Source organism: Carcharodon carcharias, chromosome 13 (genome assembly GCF_017639515.1).
Source record: "Carcharodon carcharias isolate sCarCar2 chromosome 13, sCarCar2.pri, whole genome shotgun sequence".
NCBI lineage: Eukaryota > Metazoa > Chordata > Chondrichthyes > Lamniformes > Lamnidae > Carcharodon > Carcharodon carcharias.
Window position 1 is genome coordinate 81870866 of NC_054479.1, and position 15881 is coordinate 81886746.

The 15881-nt window shown below is 43.2% G+C and overlaps 1 protein-coding gene across 1 annotated transcript in view; it reads right to left on the bottom strand.

Moving 5' to 3' along the window:
- Window positions 1–15881, bottom strand: part of LOC121286091 (cilia- and flagella-associated protein 54-like) — a 254632-nt gene that overhangs the window by 39413 nt on the left and 199338 nt on the right. The window contains exon 30 of the mRNA XM_041203086.1: window positions 37–136. Within this exon, the coding sequence (XP_041059020.1) occupies window positions 37–136 (100 nt within the window). The remainder of the gene's footprint in view (window positions 1–36; window positions 137–15881) is intronic.

Consider the following 15881-nt stretch of genomic DNA (forward strand, 5'->3'; position numbering starts at 1 on the left):
AAATGTAGTGACAGAACTTTATACAAAGTTTTCTACCTTCCTTTTTCAGATCAGCCAAAACTTCATCCATTGACTTCATCTGCATAGAGTTCTCAATGACTAATTTCTGTTGGTCAATGGTGCTTTCCCATTTGTTCTAAAAAAACAAAGTGTAAGAATATTTAGAAAAAAGTCAGATGGTTGCTTATTCTGTTTATATTGAAAGAGGCCATTTCAATAGAAAGGAACTCTCATATGCATGATTTATATCTTTAAAGCTCTCAAGTAATTCCACAAAAATATTTTCCATCCAACCATACACCTCTACACACTTAAATCTTGAATTAAAAGGATAATTTTTCTTAATTTTATACTCGTGGCTTTGCATTTTCAACCACTGACCAACTGTGGTGTACCGTATAGTCACTGCATTAATGATCTTGTTGCCTGAATTATGGACCTCTGGAATTCTGCTCTTACACACTGCTGTATTTGTCATTACTTTGGGTCATCTCCAAAGCATTTGACAGGTTCTGGCACTGCGCATTTCTAAACTGATTAACATTATGTAGTATTTTACGAAAATTATATTCATCAACATAAAAGTAACAATTATACTTTAAATATGGAGGGTGGTCCTATATTATCCCAAGCATCTCTAAATGTTCGCTATTTTACCTTGAATTATGAATTCTAAGAGATTTCCCACAACTGCTATTAGACTAGCCAGTCTCTAGTTAGCTGGTTTCCCTTTCTCTCTTCTCTTTACATTGGTTAGTCTCCAGTCCCTGGCACAACATACAATCTCAGAATTCTAGCCAACAACTACCAATTTTTACTTTTCACGTACCCACTTGATAGCCTTTTTGATTACAAATGAAATTCTGTTGTTGTCAAAACAGTCACCATTGCTTATTTTATCCTTGGAAGTAAACACTATCTTTTTCCTCAAAAACTCTTAAATGTCTATAAGTTCCAAGTCTGTCCAAGACTTAAATAGTACTCCTATTTCTGGACAACCCTCAATAAAAAGTTTGTTGTCCAATAGGTAATCTTCTTATTTTTAGCTCCCAGCTCTCAGTGTTGTAATCAATCATCTTGTCAGGCTCTTTCTGGACAATGCCTTAATTAAATATTTGCCTGCAAGAGGCATCATTGAATGCCAAAGTAGCTGTGACTTGGCTTAAGAATCACACTCAATTATTTTAACAAGTAAGAAGTCAGAAACATGGATTAGGCATAGCAAATTGGCACTCTGACATATTGAGCAAGATTTCAATTCTGGGGTTAGGACACTAATGTCAAGTTAATTTCCAGGTCCTGACCCTGCGCCATGTCAGCAATAAACACACTACTGAATGTGATTAAATATAATTGAAAATTAACTTAATTGGGCCAAAGTCACATTTACCATCCAATTAGCAACGGTATGCGTGAGAAAGAGGTAGAAAACATGAGGCAATGGCCCAATTTAAAGTGCAAGTGAAAGCCATTGCTGTGGTTGCTGTCGTCTCAAGGATGGAAAGAGTATCTGAGCAGTGGAAGGTGGGCAGAGAGGGCTCCCATGCCGGGGCAACTCTCCATTTTTCTCACAAGGTGTTGCTGGAGGCAGTGATAGCATACAGACATATCCTTTTCCCTGAGGCACAAGAAAGTCTGCAAGGCTGAGCAAAAAGGCATGGCTGGAACTGGCTCATGAGGTCAGCAGCAGAGGAGTGTGGGAAGTAACTGAGTCCAATGCAGAAGTAATTTCAATGACCAGCTTAGGTCTAGAAAGTTGAGTCCAAAGATAGACCCAGATGGCATGCCTCCTGGTCAACAGTCACCAGAATGCCAGGAGAGGGGCATCCTGAGGTTGCAGAGAGTTAATCTCAACAACATTGATGACCCATTTGCATAGTTCATACCCCCAGTCCTTTTAGATAGTGGGCTAAAGTGAAGACTGCAACATCTTATACAAATAAAAACTCTAAGTGGTGATGGAGGGAGGCATTGTCCTAATGGCATCTTTCTTCACCTTGCAGACCAAATAGGAGTACAACACCAGGAAAGCAAGAGAGTATGTTTGGATAATGAGGTTCTCCAGCTCATATCACTGGTGAATTTTGATGAGCTGGCCCTTGATCTGACCAGAGTGGCAAGCCGCTGAGATGTTAGAGATGGAGAAATGTGGGTCCAACACAGACAGGGTGAAAAGATCTCAACACCTCCAGGTTCAGAGGATGCTTTGCAATCCTCCCCATGCAACAAGTTGCCAATGCACAATCTGTCATCTAATTATTTTAGGTAGCAGCAGTAACTTTTAATTTTGCCGATTTCTCACAACCAACTTCTCTTTTGTTCCCCACAGGGCTAGGTGCAGCTGGAGAGGTTGCATGAAAGGGCTGAGGATGCAAGAGATGGTAATGAGGCGTCCACCTTTCATGAGGCTCCATCATCACCAGCCATCTCCATGGCTTCTCTGATGGGTGAAGCATCCATAGAGTTACACTTTGTGACAGAGGCTGCCCCTGCACTGATGCCAGTGCAGCAGCCTTTGGAGGCAACCCTCCCCCAGCCTAGCACCTCTGCACCGAGGCCAACTGCACGGGCATCTCAATCCCAGACAGACATTAGCCAGCAGTCTGCCTTCACCTCATCCTCTGCCACAAGGGGAACAATTTATAGGAGTGACCGTGCAAAGGTCACCGTGTCAGTGATGACAGGTGTTAGTCAATTGGGTGTTTCTGTTGTAAGTAATATTAAATTGCTAAATAATAAAGTACTGGGTATGTGACACTAAGGCAAACTTGTGGGCTGGATTTTACGTTTCCCCGCTAGCAGGTCTGAAGACAGGGGCCTCGTAAAATGCAGCCTGTGACTTGCCCACCGCCTACATCCATCCCCGACCTGCCTCCAATTTTACAAGGGGCAGTGGAGGTATTGGACAGCCCATCCACCTTTGGGCCAATTAATGGCCCGTCAAAGGCCTCAATCCACCCTGCTGCAGCAGGTGGAGGCCCACGCCTAGTGGGTTACCCAGTCACTTTAGCTGTGCAGGCTGGCATTTGGCCAGGATATATTCTTTGGGGGTCCCCATTGAAGACAAGGTCATGATACCCATCCACCCTCCCCCCGGCCTCTCAAACCCACCTCACATCATCACAACCCCTCCTCGCTGGGGCCCTTGTGATACCCTGGACATACCTGAAGTCCAGCCTCCATAACCTCATGCCGCCGCTGGGACTACAGAACTGCCAGCCAATCCGATTGGTAGACAGCTCTATAAGGCGGAACCTATTCTAAAGATTGGGATGGAATCTTGCTCTCAGCTGATTAACGCCCCGCCAAACATTAAGTGGCTGTGGGGTAACCAGCTTTATCGCAGGCAGGCTCCCAGCTGATTTTTTAGTCAGGTTGGGGGGAGGTGCAGGGAACACAGTGCTCCATAAAATCCAGCCTGTGTGTCTTTATTTCATCATAGTGAAAGCAATAGAGTGAAAATTAAGGTTAGCAAAGCAAAGGAGTGCATTGGTGAAGAGTATGTCAAGGGAGACTCTGAAGTCTTGCAGTGGTTGTGCCATTAGAAAGTTGCTGACCTTGGTTGTTAACAGATGCTTGCTCTCACTCAGATGAAGGAGACGCTCCTCTCTGAATGTCCTGCAGACTGAGTCATGCTCAGATGAAACCTGTTTGGATCAGAGTGGCGCCAGCATCCCTGCCATCCTGATCAGCACATCACCTCCTGAGCCTAACATTATGAAATCTCTATTTTTCTTTCAGCCTCCTTCTCATCCTATTCTTCCTCTTCCTCTTCCTCTCTCTAAGGGGCTGTGGCATTCCAGCACTACTCGCTCTTCAAGGTCGACACCTCTCTGGAGGGCCATGTTATGCAGAGACTGCCACAGTGCATGAGACCCTTAAAGGAGTGTACTGGAGGGCACACCCCAACCTGTCAAAGCACCTACACTTCATCTGCGGGAGGCTGTTGGCCTGTACAATGATGACCTTTGTGCTCAGGTGCCATCAGTTGTCATGTCTCTCTCAGTCTCCATGGCAAGCTAATGCACTGGAGTCACCAATCAGCTCCCCACAGTATAAGGCTTATCAGCTAACAGCCATCCACAGATTTCTGATGGCTCCATGAAGAGTTGCAGCCTGTGATTGCCAGAGAATGAAGGCATCATGGCAGCTTCCAGGGTAGCATGCACAAACCTGCATAAAGGCTTGCTGTGGCTGCATACCAGCTGAATGTTTAGTGAGTGGAATCCTTATCTATTGAGGAACCTCCCTGGCTAGTCAGTCAGTACCTTGATAGTCACCTGGGTGCAAGCAATGATCCCATTCACCTGAGGTAATCCAATGAAGGAGACAAATCTTACTGCCCTTTAAGCTTGAGAGTTACTATCCACCTTAAATTCAATGTAATCCCCTTTCCTTTTGAATAGAGCATCTGACACTGCTGTGATGCAGTGATGCTGTTGACTGTGAGATCACACAGAATCACAGTGCAGAAGAGGCCCTTCGGCCCATCCAGTCTGCACCGACATGTGAGAAACACCTGATCTACCTACCTAATCCCATTTACCATCATTTGGCCCATAACCTTGAATGTTATGACATGCCAAGTGCTCATCCAGGTACTTTTTAAAGGATGTGAGGCAACCCGCCTCCACCACCCTTCCAGGCAATGCATTCCAGACCGTCACCACCCTCTGGATAAAAAAGTTTTTTCCTCACATCCCCCCTAAACCTCCTGGCCCTCAACTTGAACTTATACCCCCTTCTGACTGACCCTCCAACTAAGGGAACAGCTGCTCCCTATCTACCCTGTCCATGCCCCTCATAATCTTGTACACCTCGATCAAGTCTCCCCTCAGTCTTCTCTGCTACAACGAAAACAACCCAAGTCTATCCAACCTCTCTTCATAACCTAAATGTTTCATCCCAGGCAAAATCCTGGTGAATCTCCTCTGTATCCCCTTCCAGTGCAATCACATCCTTCCGATAATGTGGCGACCACTGTCTGCTGCCACTACTTGAAATGAACTGGTTGCAAACAAACACAAGGCCAGTGTGACTTTTACAACCAAGGGAAGGCCATGACACCTGTTCCTGCTGTAGTATAATTAATTCCTGGTTATGGTAATTGTTACGACACAGCAGTTTGAAAAGGCTGAATTATTTAAAATCTCAGAGGGAAATTTTAAACAACTGTCATAACCTATATTTTCAGTTGGTATGTTTTGAGTTGCAGCCCTAAATTCAGGAATAAGACCTCCAGTTCTCAAGGGGTTTTTATATTAAACTAAATGAAACATTTATACTTTAAAACAAAGTAAACACATGCACATGGCTTCAAATTACTACTATCATAAATTTTAACAAATTCCCAAGTTAGTCTCCACTAAGGCAATGATAATCAATAGACATAACCAGACACCAAGCAAAGCAAAAACAAAAATTGCTGGAAAAACACAGCAGGGCTGACAGCATCTGTGGAGAGGAAGACAGGGTTAACATATCGAGTCCATATGACTCTTCATCAGAACTAAAGAGGAATAGAAATGTGGTGAAATATAAGCTGTTTAAGAGGGGTAGAACAGGTGGAGCTGGATAGAGGGCCAGTATTGGGGGAGGCAAAGGAGAGATTGCCAAAGATGTCATAAACAAAAGGACAAAGGGGTGTTGACGGTAGTGATATTAGCTAAAGGATGTGCTAATGGTGACATTAAGGGTAGAAAGCAGGATGAGCAAGTGAGGGTGGGGTGGGGGGAAGGGATTGAAATAGGCTAAAAGTGGAGATAAAACAATGGATGTAAATAAATTTTAAAAATCATAATACAAATAGGTGAGAAAAGAAAAAGATACATATAAAATAATAATAATTATTAGAAAAAGGGGGATCAAAAAGGGGGTAGGGATGGAGGAGAGTGTTCATGATCTGAAGTTGTTGAACTCAATGTTGAGTCTGGAAGGCTGTAAAGTGCCTAATCGGAAGATGAGATGCTATTCCTCCAGTTTGTGTTGAGCTTCACTGGAACATTGCAGCAGGCCAAGGACGGACATGTGGGCATGACAGCAGGATGGTGTGTTGAAGTGGCAAATGACAGGAAGGTCTGGGTCATGCTTGCGGACAGACCGAAGGTGCTCCGGAAAGCGGTCACCCAGTCAGTGTTTGATCTTTCAAATGTAGAGGAGACCGCATTGGGAGCAGCGAATGCAGTAGACTAAATTGAGGGAAGTGAAAGTGAAATGCTGCTTCACTTGAAAGGAGTGTTTGTGCTTTTGGACGGTGAGGAGGGGGGAAATAAAGGGACAGGTGTTGCACCTTCTGTGGTTGCATGGGGAGATGCCTTGGGAGAAGGTTGAGGTGTCAGAGGTGATGGAGAAGTGGACCAGGGTGTCCTGGAGGGAACGGTCCCTACAGAATGCCGACGGGGGCGTGAAGGGAAGATGTGTTTGGTGCTGGCATCATGCTGGAGTTGGCGGAAATGGCGGAGGATGAGCCTATGAATGTGGAGCTTGGTGGGGTGATAAGTGAAGACAAGGGGGACCCTATCATAGTTCTGGGAGGGAACGGAAGATGTGAGAGCGGATGCTTGGGTGATGGGTCAGACACGGTTGAGGGCCCTGTCAACCACCATGGGTGGAAAACCTCAGTTAAGAAAGGAGTAAGACATATCAGAAGAATTGTTTTGGAAAGTGGCATCATCGGAACATATACGACAGAGGCAAAGGAACTGAGAGAATGGGATGGAGTCCTTTCAGGAAGCAGGGTGTGAGGAGCTGTAGTCGAGGTAGCTGTGGGAGTCTGTGGGCTTGTAATGAATATTGGTGGATAGTCTATCACCAGAAATTGAGACAGAGAGGTCAAGGAAGGGAAGGGAAGTGTCAGTGATGGACCATGTGAAAATAGGTCCAACCCTGACTTTGTCATCAAACCTGCTGACAAGGGTGGTGCTGTTGTTAATGGCATACTGACCTCTACCTTGCAGAGGCTGAGCGCCAACTCGCAGACACTTCCTCCTACCTCCCCCTGGACAATGACCCCACCACTGAACATCAAGCCACTGTTTTCGGGACTGTCACTGACTTCATCTCCTCTGGCGACCTTCCCTCCACAGCTTCCAACCTAATAGTCTCCCAACCTTGGACAGCCCGCTTCTACCTCCTACCCAAAATCCAAAAACAGGACTGTCCCAGCAGACCGATCGTGTCAGCCTGTTCTTGCCCCACGGAACTCATTTCTTGCTACCTTGACTCCATTCTCTCTCCCCTTGTCCAGTCCCTTCCCATCTACATTAGTGATTCCTCTGACACCCTACATCATATCAACAATTTCCAGTTCCCTGGCTCCAACCGCCTCCTTTTCACCATGGATGTCTAATCCCTCTACAGCTCCATCCCCCACCGGAATGGTCTGAGAGCTCTATGCTTCTTCCTTGAACAGAGCCCCAAACAATCTCCATCTACCACTACTCTCCTCCCTCTGGCTGAACTTGTTCTCACACTGAACAATTTCTCCTTAAGCTCATCTCACTTCCTCCAAATAAAAGGTGTGGCCATGGGTACCCGCATGGGCCCCGGTTATGCCTGTCTATGGAGTATGTGGAACATTCCTTGTTCCAGTCCTACTCTGGCACCATCCCTCAACTCTTTCTCCAGTATATCGGTGACTGCTTTGGTGCCACTTCATGCTCTCGTCTGGACCTGGAAAAATGTGTGAACTTTGCTTCCAATTTCCACCCCTCCATCATTTTCACATGGTCCATCACTGACACTTCCCTTCCCTTCCTTGACCTCTCTGTCTCAATTTCTGGTGATAGACTATCCACCAATGTTCATTGCAAGCCCACCGATTCCCACAGCTACCTCGACTACAGCTCCTTAGCTGCTTCCTGTAAGGACTCTATCCCATTCTCTCAGTTCCTTCACCTCCGACGTATCTGTTCCGATGATGCCACTTTCCAAAACAGTTTCTCTAACAAGTCTTCCTTCTTCCTTAACCGAGGTTTTCCACCCATGGTGGTTGACAGGGCCCTCAACTGTGTCCAGCCCATCTCCCGTGCGTCCGCCTTCACACCTTCCTCTCCCTCCCAGAACCATGATAGGGTCCTCCTTGTCTTCACTTATCACCCCACCAAGCTCCGCATTCAAAGGATCATCCTCCGCCATTTTCGCCAACTCCAGCATGATGCCACCACCAAACACATCTTCCCTTCACCCCTCCCATCGGCATTCCATAGGGACGGTTCCCTCCGGGACACCCTGGTCCACTCCTCCATCACCTTCTACACCTCAATCTCCTCCCACGGCATCCTCCCATGCAACACAGAAGGTGCAACACCTACCCCTTTACTTACCCCCTCCTCACCGTCCAAAGGCACAAACACTCCTTTCAAGTGAAGCAGCACTTCTCTTGCACTTCCCTCAATTTAGTCTACTGCATTCGCTACTCCCAATGCGGTCTCCTCTACATTGGAGAGACCAAACACAGACTGGGTGACCGCTTTGCGGAACATCTTCGGTCTGTCCGCAAGCATGACCCAGACCTTCCTGTCGCTTGCCCTTTCAACACACCATCCTGCTCTCATGCCCACATGTCTGTCCTTGGCCTGCTGCAATGTTCCAGTGAAGCTCAATGCAAACTGGAGGAACAGCACCTCATCTTCTGATTAGGCACTTTACAGCCTTCCGGACCGAATATTGAGTTCAACAACTTCAGATCATGAATTCTCTCCTCCATCCTCAACCCCTTTTTGATTCCCCTTTTTTTAATAATTATTATTATTTTATATGTATCTTTTTCTTTTCCCACCTATTTGTATTATGATTTTTAAAATTTATTTCCATCCATTGTTTTATCTCCACCTTTTAGCCTATTTCAATCCCTTCCCCCCACCCCATCCCCACTAGGGCCATCTGCCACTTGCTCATCCTGCTTTCTACCCTTAATGTCACCATTAGCACATCGTTTCGCTAATATCACTACCGTCAACACCCCTTTGCTCTTTTGTTTATGACATCTTTAGCAATCTCTCCTTTGCCTCCACCTATCACTGGCCCTCTATCCAGCTCCACCTGTTCCACCCCTCTTAAACAGCTTATATTTCACCACATTTCTATTCCTCTGTAGTTCTGATGAAGATTCATATGGACTCGATACGTTAACTCTGTCTTCCTCTCCACGGATGCTGTCAGACCTGCTGAGTTTTTCCACTTTTGTTTTTGTTTCAGATTTCCAGCATCCGCAGTATTTTGGATTTATTTTAACCAGGCAAAGCAATTTCACCTTACGAATTCAGGATGAGGTTCCTTTCAATTTGTTCTTTTGCAGACAGTTGTAGGCTTACAGGCTTAGATCTTACACGTCTCTGACTTGCATACACAAAACTCTCTTCTGTTACACCCAGCCTTCCCCTTTGAATGCAAATTCTCATGGATCACCAGGCCCTTTGAACCCCTTTCATATATTGATAATATAAACATTGCTTGGTGTCTCCCAGCTAGATGCAAGCTTCCACTCCCAATCTTGAATGCTCTATTCAACAAAATGCAAATGTCCTCACTACCTTACTGTTTACATTTCAAAACTACTATATATACCCAGACTACCTGGCTTTAATTCAATTAACACACACACAGACTAACGCTCTGTTTTAAAAAAATAAATTCCAAAACATGATATACGTTAATATCTCTTCTTGACAGTAATAAGATAGTGATGTGAATCATGATGTAACAGTGATATCAGCAGTCATGTCCCAGAGACTGTGTACAGCAAATGGAATGGTCTGTAAACAAGGGAGTTGTACTTACTGTTACGACTCACTGGGGATAGTACACTGTAATATCAAGCCCCACTGTTCCCTGAGCCATGACAAATCTGAAAAGTTTGAACAAACCACCACATTGCCCCAATTCTACCTAATTATTGAATTTAGGTTAACAGAATATGGGCACCAGGTTTGTAAACTTAATGGGCAGAATTTTACGACAGCGGGATTTTACGTTCCCGCTGTCGTCAATTGCATTTATAATGGCCCCGCTCCCGCCAAAACGGGGCCATAAAATTCTGCCCAATAAGTAAATAAATGTTTATTGAGCAAACTGTTGTTAACCAGTGACAAAAGAAAGAAATATGAACTTCTAATTTCTAACTCTTTCACCTAAACTCTACCCCTTCTTAAATACACGCACACACACACACACACACACACACAAATACACACACACGATAAAACAGTTCAGTACAGGATTTGATGGGCTAATTTTGATTGATGTGTTTCAAATTCTTTCAGTTCTTGTTGATGACACGAGGTGGTCTTCCAGCACTTTCAGTATTTAGTTCATTGTTTGAACACTTGCCTTTCAATGTCTCTAACAGCGATTTTCCCCTTTGCCTCTTATCAGGGGTTTTCAGAGGGAGCAGGTTACAGAGATATGAGGAGAAAAAGCTAGCTAGCTATTACTGTAGGTTTACTAGAATCTTTCACACAGAAGACAGAGGTTTCAGGTCTTGTTCCTTACAGGCTAGGAGCTATTCTGCTGTACTGTTCTCCGCACAAAACCTGGTCACCTGGTCAGGAGCAAATTAAAACGTTGTTGCCAGGCAGTTCCCCATTAGGCCAGACTCCTCCTCAGCACCATCCTATCTTTCATGGCACACTCTGTTCCAGGACTTATTTCAGTATTTTACACCTGGGGCAATGCATCCGCGATCGCATTATCTTCACCGACAATGTGAACAATCTTTACACTGAATGGTTGAAACAATAGACTCCATCTAAACAGTCTCGCATTTCGAATTTTAAACTTTTCAATGAACTCCTACATGTTTCTTTGTTTTCGTGTTGGACATAAACTTCAAAGTGTTGAAGAGATAACAATAATGCTTGAGTTTCTACTGGAGAGTACCTCCTCCGATATTTATTTAGTTTTTTGGAAAAGTACCCCACTGGCTTCTCTACCCCTAATTGATCATCTTGTAATAGGACTGCACCTACCCCCAAGTCACTCGGATAAATTGCCAACTTAAAAGTTTTGGTAAAGTCAGAGGCAGCCAACACTGGTTCATTTATTGAGATTGCCTTCAGCTTTTCAAAGGCTGCTTAGCATTCTGCTAACCATACCACTTTTGCCTGTTTTTTTTAAACAAGTTGGTGAGAGGTACAGCTATTGTGCTAAAGTTAGGCACCAACTTCCTATAAAACCCACACATTCCCAAAAATCTCAGGATTTCTCGTTTATTTTTAGGAATGGGAAATTCTATTAGAGCATTCACTTTGGCTACTCTTGGCAACACTTGCCTTTGTCCAACTATGGGACAAAGGTAAGTTACCCTTGCATTTGCAAATTCACTTTTGACCAGACTTATGACTAAGCCAGCCAACTGCAATTGCTTAAGCAGGTCCTCTAATTGTTTTACATGCTCTTCCCATGTGTTACTATATATTACAACATTGTCAAAATAAACCACACGGTTAGGTACTTCAGCTATGACTTGGTTCATAAGTCTCTGAAATGTAGCTGGGGTGTTTTTAAACCTAAATGGCATGACCAGACATTTATACAACCCACTCTGTGCAACAAAGGCGGATATTTCTTTAGCCCTTGATGTTAATGGCGCTTGCCAGTACCCCTTCAATAGATCAATTTTACAAAGAAATGAGGCACTGCCAACGCTATGGATGCAATTTTCCAACTGAGGAATTGGGTACGAATCTGTTTTTGTTACTACATTCACTTTTCTGCAGTCTATACAAAATCGAGTGGATCCATCTGGTTTAGGAACCAATACTACCAGTGAGCTCCAGCCACGTTGGTTAGGCTCAGTGAAATGATTGTCCAGCATCTATTGGATCTCTGTTTCCGACCGAGCTTGTTCTTCTGGGCTCAACCAATAACAATGTTGTTTTATCAGCACTGAGTCTCCTCCGTCCACATCATGTTTAGTTAACATAGCTTCCAGGTTTATCCCTACAAATTCCCTTATATTTCCTAAGTAACTTTGTTAGATCTTCCCTTGGTCCTTCTTCTAAATATGAGAACGCAGTGTCTAACCGTCCCACTATTGTCGTATTGGCTCATTGAATTGTAGAAGGTTCATTTTGGGCACTGTCTACTTCTCCTTCTACCTTGCCCTAACTGTCTCTGTCATCCTCCACTACTCCTACTACCTAGCACATTTGCTCTGTCTTATCATCTTCTCTGCGATGATATTGCTTCAACATGTTTATGTGACATAACCATTTCTTCTTCCTGCGCTCAGGAGTATCTATCAGATAAGTCACTTTACTAACTCTCTTAACTATCTTGTAGGGGCCACTGAATTTCACTTTCAGGAGTTCACCCTGCAAAGGTAATAATACCAATACTTCATCTCCTGCTTGGAACGTTCTAGTTGTTGCATGTTTGTCTGCCCATTCTTTCATTTTGGCTTAGGAAATTTTTAAGTGCTCTTGTGCTACTTTACATGCTCCTGTGAGTCTTTCTAGAAACATGGGAATGTAATCCAACATGGGGAGGTTCATCTTTCTGCTTTTGGAACTTTTCCTTAATCACTTTTCATGGACCTCATTTCATGACCATAGATCAATTCAAATGAACTTGATCCAGTAGATTCATTCAGAGAATCTCTGGTAGGAAATAATAAGAAATCTAATCCTTTGTCCCAATTCTTTGGGTATTCATGGCAATTGGTCTTAATCATGGTTTTGAGAGTCTGATGGTATCTCTCTGAAGCTCCCAGTGTCTGTGGGTGATAGGCGGTAGATTTTAGTTGTTTGATACCCAAATTGCTGATTATGTCCTGGAAAATTTTAGAGATGAAGTTGGAACCTTGGTCAGATTGTATTTCAATTGGTAGGCCATAACCAGTGAAAAACTGAGTTAACTTTTCCACTACCATCTTAGCTGTAATTGTCCTTACAGGAATAGCTTCTGGAAATCAGGTTGTCATATGTAAGGATATATTGATGTCCTGCTTTCATTTTGGGTAATGGTCCGACACAATCTACAAATACCTGACTGAATGGTTCTTCAAAAACTGGTATGGATATTAAAGGTGCTGGTTTGATTACATGTTGAGGTTTACCTACTACCTGACATGTATGACACATTTTACAAAATTGCACTACGTTTTTATAAAGTCTTGGCCAGGTAAAGTGCCTGTTTATCAATGCTTGGGCTTTCCGTATTCCTACATGTCCTGCCATAGGGATGTCATGTGCTACTTGCAATATCTCCCTACGATATTTGGGCAATACCAGTATCGGATGAACAACTGTCCATTCCTCATCCGCAGTTCTGTGTGGGTGGCTCCATTTCTTCAACAGAACTCTGTTTTTAATGTAATAGCACTCTGGAACTCCTTCAGTCTCAGCTTCATTGTGAGCTGACTATGCTAACTTTTTAAACTCTGGATCTGCTTTCTGGGCCTCAATTAATGAAGACCCGCTAAACACTTTCTTTGAATTATCCTCATCCTTAAAGAAAGTTTCAGCTACTCTAACATCTGTTTGTGGTACTACTTTGACCTCTGCTGAAAGACTTTGTTTAGCCCATTGCTCTGGTCACCACACACAATGGAAAAATACCAGGAGCTTGCTCTTGTAACTGCTCCATCTCTTTAGCCTCTCTCGGACTTTCTGTAATTGTGGGCGAAGCTATAAACTCCGCTCCTGCCAAATCATTCGCCAGGAGAAGATCAACTCCATCCATGGGTAATTTCTTAACCACTCCTACAACCACTGATCTGGATAAGAAGTCACATTCCAATTGCATTTTGTACAATGGGACGGGGTTATACTCTCCACTTATTCTGTTTACTAATACTTTAGCTTCCACTGTACCCTCTGGAGGGAAAACTAGGTCCTTCTCCAGCAAAAGAGTCAAGTAACTCATGTTTCTTAATATAGTCATGGATTTAGCTGAATCATTTGATGAAAAAGGGGTTATCTTTCCTTTAGACAAAAACCCTTTATATCCCTCATCTACCTTATTCACTTCACCTGTATTCACAGCAGTGTTTATCTCCAGTCCCTTATGTGTAGTTAAAAATACAATTTGATCCGTGGCATTTTCTTTTTGAGTTCCCTTTTCGGACTCACTCTTACGAACTCCAATAAGTCCCATGGGCTTCCCTTGCAACTTCCAGCATTCTGAATGAATGTGTCCCACTTTATTAGTTTCACTTCCACCCTCAGTACCTTCCTTCCTAATCTAGGGAGGAGATCTCAAGGCATTCCCAGCTATCCATTTTTTACCCTGGCTACTTGCCTTCCTTTCACTCTCCCACTTGCTATCCTTTTCAAATTTATGGGGGTGATGGAAAAAAGATTTAGTTTTATGGATCAGGTCATAATCGTCAGCCATCATTGCTGCCTGTTTAGCAGTTGCAACCCTTTGGTCTTCAACATGGGTTCTTATTACAGAAGGGAGTTTTTAAATTCTTCCAAGAGGATGGTCTCTCTGAGAACTTCATAGGTAGTTTCAACTCCTAATACTCGTATCCAACTAAGCAAAACTACTTTGCTTAATCCTTTCAAATTCAATGTAAGTTTGCCCAGGCTGTTTTCTTAAATTTCAAAACTTTTGTCTGTATGCTTCAAGGACCAACTCATGCACTCAAAATAGCCTTTTTCACCACATCATAATCCCTAGAAACCTCTCCTAACAGTGAAGCATAAATTTCCTGTGCTCTACCTGTCAATCTGCCCTGCATGGGCAATGTCAAGTTTTCTTTCGGCCAGTTCATCTGTTTAGCTATCTTCTCAAATGAAATAAAGAATGCTTCAACATCTCTTTCTTCAAATTTTGGAAGAGTCTTGTACAAATTTAAATATCTCCCCATTGGGTTCTGATCTGATATGCCTCAATCACTGGCATCTCTTTTTTAACTGTCAACATTTTAAGCTGGAATTATTTCTCTTTTTCTCTTTCCTCCTTTTCTAACTTCGCCATTTCTAACTCCCTTTGAAATGCTCTTTATCTTTCCTTTTCTGCTGCTTCTAGTTCCAATTTTTAAATTTGCAACTGAATTTGAGTCATTCCAATGAACCGCCCCTCGGAGAACCCGGTCTCTCAGGTATTCTTTCCAATTTCAAATGCTGTGCCATCTCTTCAATTATCTCTGTCTTCCTAGCTTTGGCAGGCAATCTTATTCTTAACTTACTTGCCAATTCGATTAACCTGGCTTTTGTAAAGTAGTCAGGGACATCTCTTCCAGCAGGAAAACTTCAACAGTTTCCGGTGCCACCTTATTTTTGACAATACAAACCTGGTGTTTCCTTTTAGCTCTTCACTTACTAAATCTATACCCAAATTGTCTTTTGTTCCAAAATATCTCGGTAGAGCCCCCAATCTTTGTCACAAATTACTGGGATAGTGCACTGTAAGATCAAACCTCACTGCTCCTTGAGCCGCGACAAATGTGAAAAATTTGACCAAACCACCAGATTGCCCCAATTCTACTTAACTGTTGAATTTAGGTTAACAGAATACGAGCACCGGGTTTATAAACTTAAGTAAATAACTGTTTATTGAAAAAACTGTCGTTAACCAGTGGCAAAAGTAAGAAATATGAGCTGCTAGTTTCTAACTCTATAACTTAAACTCTACCCCTTCTTAAATCCTTATACACACACACAAACACACACAAGACACATAAGACCCACAAAACATGTGTTTTAAGGGTGGGATAAAATAGTTCAATAGCACCAATTTTAGGGTACAGGACTCGATGGGTTGATTTTGATTGATGTCTTCCAAATTTATTTCACTCCTTGTTGATGACACGAGGTGGTCTTCCACCATTTTCGGTATTTACTTCACTGGTTGAGCTTTTGCCTTTCAATATATCTAACAGTGATTTTCCCCTTTGCCGCTTGACAGGGGTTTTCAGAGAGACAGTAGGTTAT